The sequence below is a fragment of the Engystomops pustulosus genome, chromosome 3 (genome assembly GCF_040894005.1).
Source record: "Engystomops pustulosus chromosome 3, aEngPut4.maternal, whole genome shotgun sequence".
NCBI classification, from domain to species: Eukaryota; Metazoa; Chordata; class Amphibia; order Anura; family Leptodactylidae; genus Engystomops; species Engystomops pustulosus.
The window spans coordinates 39,680,330-39,693,370 of NC_092413.1; the positions used below are offsets into that span (position 1 = coordinate 39,680,330).

The window sequence follows — 13,041 nt, forward strand, 5'->3', positions numbered from 1 at the left end:
TTACCATGACCAGGTGTCATGGGAACATAGCAAGATTGTAAGACAGAATAGCGGACTGGTCAACCATCCAAAACATACTGGTAGGTTGATTATATTGTGAGCCCCATTGGGGACAGGGACCGATCTAGAAAGCTCTGTGCAGCGCTGCGCAATCTGTGTGCGCTGTATAAATAAAGGAATTAATATTAAATCTAATGTGTATGGGGATGTCTAAAACACAAAGCCAAAGTGACAAAGAAATTTTTCATCCTGACTTCCGTTATTGGGAGACAGGTCAAATATTTAGGATTTTCTGGTTCCCAAGGACGGTTTCCTGCCACCAGATTGTCTACAGTGCGAGTGCCCACTACAGCCTACAAACAGTATGTAGTGGGCACGCGGCTGTGAATGTGATTTCACCAAAGAGCCACTGTATACAAAGAGTCTGTAGTTGGCGTGCGGCTGTGAACATGATGTCATTCAGTGAACAAAAATGTCATTCAGTCCAAAAATATGACCATACAGGTAACTTTGCACAAACGTGTTATTTTTACTTCCATACATTAACCATTAGAACTTTCATTTGTTCCATCAATACACATAGGAAATTGTACTTTTCTCATTAATGTTCATTTGCTTGCAATGATATTAATACCTTCGGATCGTATGCACCAGTTACTGTTTCAATTATTCAACACTTTGAGTCTGATATATACGGTACATAAAATAGTAGCATACTGGGCTAGACTCGCGTCAACTTGATCCCCAGGGCAGAGACTCAACCTCATTCAAACGCCGAGCCATGATCTAGTAAGCTCCATGTTGGTTGTGACGTTTCGAGGGACACGCCCCCTTCCTCAGATGTCTGAGGAGCATACTGGGCTAGACTCACGTCAACTTGAGTCTCATTCAAACGCCAACCAACATGGAGCTTACTAGATCATGGCTCGGCATTTGAATGAGGTTGAGTCTCTGCCCTGTGGATCAAGTTGACGTGAGTCTAGCCCAGTATGCTACTATTTTATGTACCGTATATATCGGACTCAAAGTGTTGAATAATTGAAACAGTAACTGGTGCATACGATCCGAAGGTATTAATATCATTGCAAGCAAATGAACATTAATGAGAAAAGTACAATTTCCTATGTGTATTGATGGAACAAATGAAAGTTCTAATGGTTAATGTATGGAAGTAAAAATAACACGTTTGTGCAAAGTTACCTGTGTGGTCATATTTTTGGACGTTGTTCACTGAATGCGGTTATAGAGGAGAAGTGGAGAATCTCCTGTCCTAGACCACTGCCTTAGAGAAACTCCACACACTGTGCTTTTTCGTTTTATGATGTGAATATGATGTCGCCACTATATACAAAGAGAGGCATGCAGTGACAGGGTGCACCGCGCTGGCTAAAGGAAAATATATACTGTTTGTTGTGTTCATTCCTCCAAAGTGGAAAAAAAAAATAACCTCAGACAAGCCCTTTAAAAATGTGTCTAAAACTGTAAGTGCGTAGAATATGATATAAATAGAAGACGTTAAAAGCTGAAAGATCTACTAGTCTTTGATTCACATAGAACATATGCCTATCCGTTAATATTAGTGATGGTGTGTTTGCTCACAATAGGCCTGAACCAGTCCTCACAAATACGGGATTAGTAAGTGACTCCATCTAATGTATGAATATTCCCACAATCCCGGTTCCGGAGACACAGAATACGGTCAGTTATGTGCACTGTAATAATCCAGTTACAGAGGACATGTTTGTAGCCAGTGCAATTGTTTTTGTGAAAACTCGGTAAGAAGATCTTTTGAGGTAATCTTTTAATCTCTACTCACCCAGCTGTCTTCATCTGGCACCATAAAAGCAGTGCATCCTTAGCAGATTTCTTCTCCTTGTTGTCCTCTGTTTCTACACTGATATCTTGGATCTAGCAGAGACAAAGGGCGGTCAGTAAGTAGATGCCAGCACACGGCCATCGGGTGGTATGTGGTGATTTTTTGTGTAAACCACAAATTCTAGAACCTAATATTTTAATTTTGCCCTATAGTACTGAATGGTGATCTGTCACTCCATTCAAACAAGAAACCTTGGGACCCTTGTGTGGCCATAGGTGGGAGTCCCAGTGATCAGACCCTTGTATGTAGTACAATTCCTCTAGGTGTGTGTGTGGGTGATGATCATCTACCATGGGCGATTTTACCTGGAATCTGAGGATAATGGTCCATATAAGGCCAAGTGTCAGTCTGTGGTTTCCATCGACTATATCATGTGATCCCATATTTTCAAGATGGACTCTCTGCTCCTTCAGGAATTGCAGAGCTTTATCGACATTCTCCAGACAGTGGATGCGCATTCTTCCCTTGGTGGGCTTGGGCTGTGGAAAATAAAAAAACAAAAATCAAAGTTCAGGGAAGAAATTAAACTCCACCTGTACAGGTTTACCGAGTCTTGAATGCTATATAGGCTCCCCCACAGAGAATTCTGGGTAAGAAATATGCTAGCTGGTTTTTAATTTGAGAAAAGGAAAAATATGCCTACTTTGAATGATTAATGCCTCTACATCAATGCTCAAACTTTCAAAAAAATCTTACATAGCTTGGGATAGAAGCCAAATTATTAAAGGAAATTTACCACTGGGATCAAAGATTGTAAACAAAGCGCACTTACATGCTGCTGTGTGCCCCCTCTGACAGGGTACATTCTTCTTTTGGCTTCTTATGCCCTTGCAAAAAAGAAAATGCTCAAAATTATGCAAATGAGCCATTTGAGCAGGCTTACTTTACTGCCCGACTCCTCCCGTGCCTCCCCAGCCAGAGAGACATTGCCAAACTGCAGAGGGGAGGAAGCGGCTATAAGCCTGCACAGAGGTCCTGCTGGCTCATTTGTATAAATTTTAAAGTTTTTTTTTTTTTTTTTTTTTTTTTAAACAAGAGCTAAAAAGAAGAGCAGATCCTGTCAGAGTATACAATCCTTCATCCTGGTGGCACTTATCACTTCCCACTCCTGCCAAGCTCACAAGTCCGTTTACATCATGTGACTGATCGGTCCATTGCTTGGTTGCAGGGTGCAAAATATACAGTGGGCGATAGAAAAACTAAACCCCGAAACCCCCACCCCTGTTCCTGCGATGGGAATAAGAGATATACAAAGGTAATTTAGCCAATATCTTTGTAAATGACTGAATTGTGGGCTGTCTAAACCGTATTAAACATATGGTGACCATGTCCATGATTATTTGGGTGTGCCGATAATACCTTGTTTGCATAGCCCTTTCCTCCCACTTCCCTTCCAGGAGAATGTATGTAGGAATGTCTAGTAAAAACATACGTTAATAAGATTGTTTTATTAATCTGTACCCAACAAGATTAAGAAAATGCGTAGGTTACACCCGAAACTTCTGTCTGCACTACATCACCAGCTTTAGAGCAACTGAACATATTTACATAAAATATTTAAGTGGGTAAGTCACAGGGATTTGGGTTACTAAACCAAGGTTGGTGTCCCAAATCTCCATAGATCATAAAGGTCTGTGGTCGTAACAAAAAAATGTCACTAAGCTGCACCAGACCAGTCTCTGGGACTCCAAATGTGGAACCAGGCAAGTATTATGTGTGGTTTTCTACCAGGATCAAGGATTGTAAACCAAGCACACTGACATACTGGGCACGTACAATATGGATGGCCCTATTGGGGGGATTGTGATTTTTTTTTTTGTGGCCAAGTGCTTTAATCTAATATTGTATCTCCAATTTGACATCTTAAGGCAGAAATTTATGCCAACATTTTGGCGCATTAGCAGAATTTTTGCAGCATTTAGCTATGCTGAAGAGCCCCGCTTCTTATAAAAAGGTCTTTTGTCATACTTGTCATAAAAGTGTTTTGATATACATGGTGCAAGGCATGTTAGCAATGCGAGACATATTTCTGCTGTAAACAGACTGACATATCTGCCCCAAATGATATTCCAGTCCAGAGCTACACAGTGCATCACAATGGAGCTTATCTGTATAGACCGGTGCAGAAGATGCCGGTGGCATTGTATTAACAACCAATGATAATCCAGATGATTTTTGATTTTCCTGTATATTGCTAGCTTCTAGAAGTCTTCACATGTCACGTGATGATGAATAATGTGTTCATTGTGTAAACACATTACACACCCACTGATAACAGCGCTATCTTGCACAATGCCTTTATGTTGCATAGCAATTCAGGCAAACAACTCTCACCAAATTACTGGGTGTACCAGGTAACCCTCACTTTTACAAGGACATGAACTTTTTCCATTATAGGGCGATGTCAGAGTAGATTTGTAGTAACTGAGGATTCTCTGTATAAGTTGATCATGTGTCTCTGGAGCTGCACATTATCTAGAAATACCAAGGCTATAATGGTTGTTTGTTTACAATGGACAATGTTCCTTTCATTCCAGACTGAAAGCCAACATTATGGAATGAGAATCGTTTATGAGATCTGCAGGTCTACATTATCTTCACTTATTACAGTAATGCAGTTTTCACAATAAGTTGCTTTTTTTTTTGCGGAAATTAAATAGTGAATATTTGTGGGAGATAGCAAAAATGTAAAAATAAAATAATTCAGGATTTCAGATCTCATGCAACTGCCCTTCCGGAAGGTTGTTTTCTCTTAGTAGCGTTGAACCAACTTTGATAGTTATCCCCTATCCTGTAGATATGGGATAACTATCTGATCAGTATGGTCCAACACGTTCATGAGGTCCCGTTCTCACTATTGAAATGAAAGGGCTTTTCCATCCATAATGTGGGAGTGCCCGAAACTGCAGAGCACAGTGTCCAACTAATTCAGAGATACCTGAGCGCTGTACTTGACAATTATTTACGAAACAGTTTTAGTACTGAATGGAGCGGCAGGACACATGCTTGATAGTTTGTGAGAATGGGACATTCTTGTGAATTGCAGGGATCTGTTCATCTGGATTGTGAAGGTCCAAGGAGTTGGACCCCCCAATCAATCAGATTGCCAAGATTGGTAACTGGTATGACCCCTTTTCGAAGTGAACTATAAAACATAATTTTCAGCTGAATGAGCTACTTAAATTGATCTACTTTATGCACACAGATACTTGACTCTTGCAAACAAGGAGAGAATAAACCTACAAAACACCCATCTAAACAAAAGATTGGGCATGATAGAAACGCAAAAATAAATGTGGTTAAGTTCCTTTGCTTCCCAACATCTGGACATCTTGATGCATATTAAATAATACAGTATTACACAGTCTGCACTGACAATAGTCAGAATATTTAGAATCATTGAATTTCTATATAAAGCAGACCATTGGGTTTACAGTAGCCAGATAGCGTCCACAGACACGGTGTCTTACACATGAATAGATGGAAGATTGCAGTATTGTGAGAAAACATGCAGTAAAATAGGTAGTGAAAACCTGCCACACCTCTGAGCTAAGCTAGGGAAGGAAATGAAGCTTCTGATAACCCCACGTGAACTAAGAAATGCAGAAACGAGTGGCCAGAGAATGACACCATTAGTCATTCCCTACTTACAAGTTTTTCTCCAGAGAGAACCTCCAACAGCTTGATAAGCATCCGTCCATCTCGAAGGTCTGTGTACAGATCTGTAATTCTGCAGGAGACGCGGGCCAGGTGTGAATTGACCCATTTTGTGAAGGTTTTCTTTTGGACAGCCTCACGCTCATCTAAAATACAAAAAAAAAGAAAAGAAAATCAATGATCAGTAAAGTTGTGCAGACATGGGTACAGCGCTAGTATATCCAGCAACTATATACATAATAGTGTCCTCCTCTCAAGGATGAAGACATCTCTGGATTTATTACATCTTTACAGCTTTAGATTACGTTCACACAGATCTGAAGAATGCAGACTTATTTTTTAGCATCAAAAAACAGCAAACAAGGCGTCTGTGAAGTGCACTTTGATATCTGTATGAAACCTGCAACAAAGTCTAACTTTCCCACAATGGGAAAATATGTTGGTTCCAAACCAGACCCTGCACCCAGCAGATCCTAAATTTCAGACAGGTTACCAACATATTATTGACACTTTTTCCCCCTCCCCTTTATAGACTTAGAGAAAGTCTACAAAAAAATGAAAATCAAGACTAATAAACCAGTGACACTCACAGATCCAGGCACCTTGACTGTGCTAATCTTCTATTTGTTATCCATGGCCTTTTTCCTCCAAATAGCAACTTTTAAAAATTGCGCTAATGAGCCTGAATTGCTACAGAGGGGTGTTACCAGAGTTCTGTTGTGCTGCAGCTTCACAGGCTGATACATTGTGCAGCCTCTGAAACTACAGTGCAATAGGCCCATCATTGACTTAATTTTTGAAAGTTGATTTTAGAAGGAAGGAGGCCGTGGATAACAAATATAAGAAGGTTACCACAGTCGCGGTGCCTGGATCTAGGAGTAGTTCAGCATGCTTGATGTTGATGGTATGTTACCTTTAAATAGATTATCGCGATAGTTCGAAAAAAAGAAAAATATAATGTAGAAGTGCAGCTAAAATCATAAAAACGTAACATTTCAATAAAAAACCTAGCAAAAGTTATGGCACCTTAAAATAGTTTATACGCAACATAAATCCAATATATGCGCTTGGACAAGCTCTATATGTTACATTAAACATCTAAAGTCCAAAGCGCATCAAGAAAATGTGATGCTCGGCTTCCTTCAAGTAATGTGTTGACATTAAGGAACAGAATTCTCTCTGATGAACTATAACACAGTAACTCCATTGTGTTGGCCGAGCAAGAAAACAAATGCGACAGCAAAGGAAATTCCTTCACTTCCTCCAGTGCTCAGACTCCAAGGAGGGAAGAGGACGTGCTTCTTCCATGGCCGAGGTATTTGATGTGGAGGAAGGTAGAATGTCAAATATTCGCATTCTACACAAAATATCACGGCATAAGCCATCAATCCCTGCCTGGTTTGTACTTCTACACATCATACTGAGTTGTCATCTACTTGTAAAATTAGTTCTTTTCTTATATCAGTCTTAATTTAGCAAAAAAAAAAAAATTTGTACAAAATTGTCCACTGTACACCAGGGTGAACATGCGTGTGTTTTCAAAAGGGAGTGAGGAATAAGGCTCATCTCTAATGGGAAATGTCCAAATTGAACATGTGTAACATAACAGACTTCGGACACTTTCAGGCAGCGTGTCGGTTTCACATACAAAAAAGAACGCATCCGTTTTCAGTCAGTGTTGTGTCAGTATTGTATGCACTTCAGTCTTATTTTTCCATGTCATCTGGATGGTTGGTAAAAATTAGATAACAAACATGGTCCCCCAGCATCAACTTCGAGAAAATGGACACGTTACATGTGTGCCATCCATTTTATGTTGTGGATGCATTGACCACTATGGAAATCCATGGTCCGAAGGGAAGAAAAGAAATGGAATGTGCTGCAAATTATTTTGCCCAGTGTTTTGGGTCAGTGTTCTAGGTGTAAAAAACTTGGATTGCATATGGACGTGGAAAACGCTTGTCTGAATGAGCCCTTCGTTGGTGGTCTCCGGACCTTGGATTTTGAGGTGGGAAGTAGAAAACAAACTATCACTATATGATATTATATAGTGATTGATTGTTTGTTTTCCCACCTCAGAATCCAAGGTCAGGAGACCACCAACGAAGGACTCATTCAGACAAGCGTTTTCCACGTCCGTATGCAATCCAAGTTCCACTATCACTATATGATATTATATAGCGATTGATTGATTGATTGTTTGTTTTCTACTTCCCACCTCAGAATGGAAGGTCAGGTGGTCCGAGACCAACACCAAAGGTCATATTCAGACAAGCGTTCGTGTGCTATATAATATACACATACACACATATATACATCCACACACATGTTTTGTGGTAGCCCATTCCCCCCACCCCACCCGAGGTAAGAATGTTAGTGAACATGCAAATAGCGCAGGAAATCGGAAGAAGAAAACATGTAACGGTTGGAGTAGAGCAGTTGGCGGTTATCTTACACTAACATGAGGAAGGAAGTTGCCAGTAAGGAAGGCAAGAAGGTCATATAACATCTCTGCCAAGATCTGTTTCCCCATTAAAAGATTTTGTAAATGCACAAGACCTACGAGCAGAAGATCAGCCAAAATCTAGATATAATATAACTCAACTAGTAATAACTAACAAGAGGTTCACGTGCCTCAGCTTAAGACCTCATGCACATGATTAACTGACGGGCCAAACAACTGACCCATGGTCCCTTCTTTGCGGTCCATGTGTCATTGGTGTGAGGTCCGCTCACACTTCTATGACAGTAGAAAAGATGGTCAGGAATAGGACCTGCTCTGAATTTTGTGGCTTGGGCATTCATCTCATACACGGGGCCATGGAAAACGTATGTATGAGCCTATACAAATACATGAGGTGTAATGTTGCATCTATTACGTGACATTTTGTGTCCTTGGTCTGTACAAAGGTTTTTCCCCAGATACAAGTTTCTCAATCATCTTGAAACTTCTAAAAAGTCTGATGCCGTTACATACAAAACCAACACCTGTTCCACATTACATTGCGATGCTATAGTGTATATTAATAGCTACAATCAAGAAATGTTTTGAATTATCACTTTGGGGATTTCTGTTTATTGTTATACAAAAAAATAAAAAAATTATTTCTACAAATGATATTTCTTTGTAAACACGTGATCCATACTAGGGTCGCCCCGCATCGGACATATTTTTACCTACCCAGATAATAACCATATTACTGGAGGACTCAAAGATGGGATGCCACAAAAATCACCAGAACCTTAGTTAAATTTTAAATTGGAATATCACTTTATCGACGCTCAAGTCAAATTCTATTCAACCGACTGAGAAAATGGTTTTGCCAATTCTGATGAACCCAGAGATATAAAGAGAGGGGCACATTATATGATCACCAATTCACTCAAACCTCTACTCAATGCAGGGTGAAAGGGAACTTTCTGTGATCAGTGTGGTCGACCGGGTATCACTTATCCTATCCTAAACACTGGGAATAACTGATGTACATGACCACATAAAACATAGGAAAAACATTTGTTCGGGGACAGGAGCCCTCCATGTTAAGGGATTAGAGGATCATTGACCCCCAACATACAGTGCACATTCCTAAGATGATGTATACTTTGCGTGCAATGGGCGATTTTATTGCAAATGACCTCGCGGTCTGTTCATGATCAAGTCATTTGGATTTTGTCAGGAGACCCAAAAAAAATAAATAAATAAAAATATACGGTTTACCATGGAAACTGTGTCAACAGTGAAACCACATGGCTAATATCTGCTGTCACTGTGTATGCATTATGTATAGCACGTGCTGCATCTTTGTCAGGAAACGCTCTGCATGTGACCCAAATGTCTAATGTCACAAAAGAGAAGCGACATCTATTAGTCACAATATCAGAATTCCTGATACTACATATGAACCAGATGGGTTAAAATATAGACTCATCAAAGAAAATCTTTCACCAAGACCAGAACAAGCTGATTGCTGATCCAACTGTTGGGAGCTGCAATGACTGGACCGCTGGGGGTCCTGTTCTCACAAATTGGTGGATCAGTAGGATGAGCATGCACCCTGCCCCTCATTAAATATTATAGGAGTACCGTCTATGCAAGTACTGAAGACACCCACTCGCTATTTTCACTACTTCTAATCTATTCTTTGTATAAAGAGAGCAGTAGTCACCGTTAAATCAACAAAGATCTGTAATTTCTAACGATCCCATTCCATTGAAAAGTGCGTAGGACCACTGCTCATCTTACCACTCCACCCATTAGCCAGAATTGGGACCCCCGTTATCCCTATTGTATGGGGTACCGTTCTCATGATTGGCGGGGTCCACACAGTCCGGCCCTCAATGATCAGCTGGTAATTCCTTACACCCCTCAAGCTTTGCCGCTAGATTTTCGTGTTCATATACACACAGTGCATCATACGGTCCAATAAGGAAGGGGAAAAAAAGACCATGAAATATCAAAAATAGAAAGAAATAACGCACAGGGGATGTGGACATGGGGTGAACTGCTGCAGCTGCAGGAACATTTCCTGCAAGTTTTGGCAGCTGCAGACAAACCAGAAATTGTGAGTATATTTATAGATTAGATTAAAATTGGCCACCTAAGGCCGCGTTCACACGCAATTCCAAGGCTCCGGGGTGAATCTTGGCCCAATTGCATATGAGTTTACACTAATACACTTGCAACTGGGAACAAGGACCCCATGTGTTGCATGGTCATACAATTGTGCAAAATTACAATTAAATTGGATGATTGGAGATGTGTCTCCATCGTGGAGTCTTGAGAATTCTGCTTTGGTCCTGGACTCTGACCAGGACTAGATCAAAATTGAAATCCTTTATGGTGTGTGGACACACTTGGACATATTTGACGGCCTACCCTTAGGATTCACAAAATAGGCCATCAATATCTGAACGATGGAGGAGAAAGCTATGAGAAACTGAAGGCCTACAAATGAAATTTCCACGTGTTTCCATTACCTTTGGTGACAACTTCCCGTTGTTGGCTTCACAATGCGGAAACACATCAAGACAATCCTTTTTCCCCCTTTAGATCTGTCCAAATAATGGTCAGCAAACCCCCAAAAGTTAGAGGATGTTTCCACTTTAGGGGGTTTTTATGGTGTGGTGAGACCTTGACTGCTTACTGCACCGTAAAACAGGTGCCATAGACCTCTCTGGGCGCTGTGATACAGCCGCAAATCGTGTGTCCATATCCCCCATATGGTCGTGTGCATGGGGTCTAGCTCCATACGCATTTATAGAGCAAAAATAAAACTAATATCTTATTCAGTATAATATCCTAAAAGAGGATATGCTGTAACTAGAATGGAAAGCACTTTTGTGAATCTATCCCTTTACTTCCATATCCCTTTACTCAGTATAAAATGTACAGCAGCAGGAAAATGACATGTGTGCAATGTACTACACCCACGTACAAGCGACTGCAGATAACAGGGCAGCATAAAGATGTGTGATTGTGCCAGAGAAAGAATTGCTTCCAGAGAAGATTTGCCTTTACTACACGTCAATGATAAATTCTCAAATGATTCACCGGCTTCGTAGATAACAGAATGATACTCCCGGCCTTATTTATATGTGTGTATTTAAATAAAATAACATTCAGCTCTATATTTATGTACTTTTAGCTTTGTGTTGTTTACATGATTTTTATCTGTATTATTTTAATTTAAATCAATGTATTTGCTTTACTTTACAGATATGGATATAAAAATATTGATCAGTATTAAGCTACATGCACTTGAATACACATTTGCTTTTTATCCCTGTGCTATCCGTTTTTTTTAAGTGATGGCACAGTGATACCATGGGGGAGCTTTACCAAATGCCAGGTCTACGTGTGCCACCGTATGATGGAACCCTGACCCCAGCCGGATACACTCTGTACAAGCCCTGATAAAAAGTTCCCATTGATTACAAAGGACCCATGCACATGAACACATTTTTAAGGGTCCATGTGGAGGCTGTAGAAAACTCAGAGCAGGTTCTATTCCTGGGTTTACGGCTCAGGCTTTCCCATAGAGTCTATAAAAACATCAAAAATATGGATGCCGAATGGAACGAACTAGTGGCATATTTTGCCAGCCTTCCAGGCATAAGGTTTGACAACAGATGACACTGCTCACACCTGGACCACAAAAATAAACCATGAATCCGGTCGGAGAACAGCAAACGCGTGTTTGTACACGATGGGCGGTTTACAAACCCATTTGAAGCGCAGCAGAGTGGCGTTACTCCCAAACGCGGATGGGTTGAGACCCCCATGACACACTTTTATGGTAAATACTTGTAAGAAAATCCACAGCAGGGAAAAAAAAAAAGTTCTCGTTGCTTAAAGAAGTGCAGAAACGTATCTGGTTATTTCCAAATTTTACTAAAATATCAAATTTACTAATATGCAGGGATAGTAAGGAGTTTCCTTTTTTCTACCTTTCCACTGAAGGAAAAAAAAAAAAGGAAGGTGAATAGAAATATGCATGGGCAATATTGGTTCAGTATTAAAGGGCATCTACCACCAGAATGAAAGACTGTATGCAAATAAGCCTCAGGGTTTCCAGGCTCCATAGGTGTTAGTTGAGTCTGGAGCCCCTCGGGCTTATTTGCATACAGTCTTTCATCCTGGTGGTAGATGCCCTTTAAGTATATATTATGCAACTTCGACTATGCAATATATCATACTGTACATAATGTATAGAATAGAACTGACATATAAAGCCGCCCTTATACATAAACACTTGCGCCGACCTTCACCGATCCCACGATGACACAATTTATGTTTGGTATAACACACACATAATGGGGAGCATTTCATAGCAGTCCAGGTTGATTTGATCACTGGCCCAGATATTATATTATATGACACAGGGATTACATAAGCATCTCTTCCCTCTGGATATCCAGGCTGCAAATATATTAAAAGGGATCTGCAACGATTCCAGGAATGGAGCGCGCTCCAGCTGGACGTCAGCACATAGACCGGGGAGTCCAATTAAAATGGGGTGTTTTATGGCTTAGTACAAGTCGTATGACTCATAAACATAAATCGCTGACTGAATGACTTGACAGATGCTAATCCGCACTGAACGCTGAGCAACACTTCTATTCTGTGCTGTGTATGGCCCATCATCCATCACTGCACACCTCTTTATTACATCTGCTAGGCTCACGTGAAGTGCAGCAAGAAGGACTTCTTATACCCTGCATAGAACATGCATAGTTTGCTATGCGCCTATTCACATCCTTTCCTTATAGAAATTTGTAGACCTTTAGCGGGATGGCCTAGTTAGGATAACCCCTTAACTCAAGGAGTCGTAACAAGTGCTATAAGGTCACCTGCACAGGATGATATAGGAAATACTTTCCAAATAAGTGAACTACATATTCATTTGGCATATGGACACATACAGATTAGTTTTCCCTTCCTGGCTTTAGTGATTTTTCACTGATGCCTTACTGACCCATTCTTTTTAATGGGATTTTTCACACTTCAG

The 13,041-nt window shown here is 40.4% G+C and overlaps 1 protein-coding gene across 2 annotated transcripts in view; it reads right to left on the reverse strand.

Moving 5' to 3' along the window:
• The window catches only part of SPTBN1 (spectrin beta, non-erythrocytic 1), a 108,616-nt gene that overhangs the window by 40,175 nt on the left and 55,400 nt on the right, over positions 1-13,041 (reverse strand). For both annotated transcript variants that reach the window (XM_072140548.1, XM_072140549.1), the window contains 3 exons: positions 5,528-5,679; positions 2,182-2,355; positions 1,817-1,908 (listed from right to left, as the gene is read on the reverse strand). In XM_072140548.1, coding sequence (XP_071996649.1) covers positions 1,817-1,908; positions 2,182-2,355; positions 5,528-5,679 — 418 coding nt within the window. The remainder of the gene's footprint in view (positions 1-1,816; positions 1,909-2,181; positions 2,356-5,527; positions 5,680-13,041) is intronic.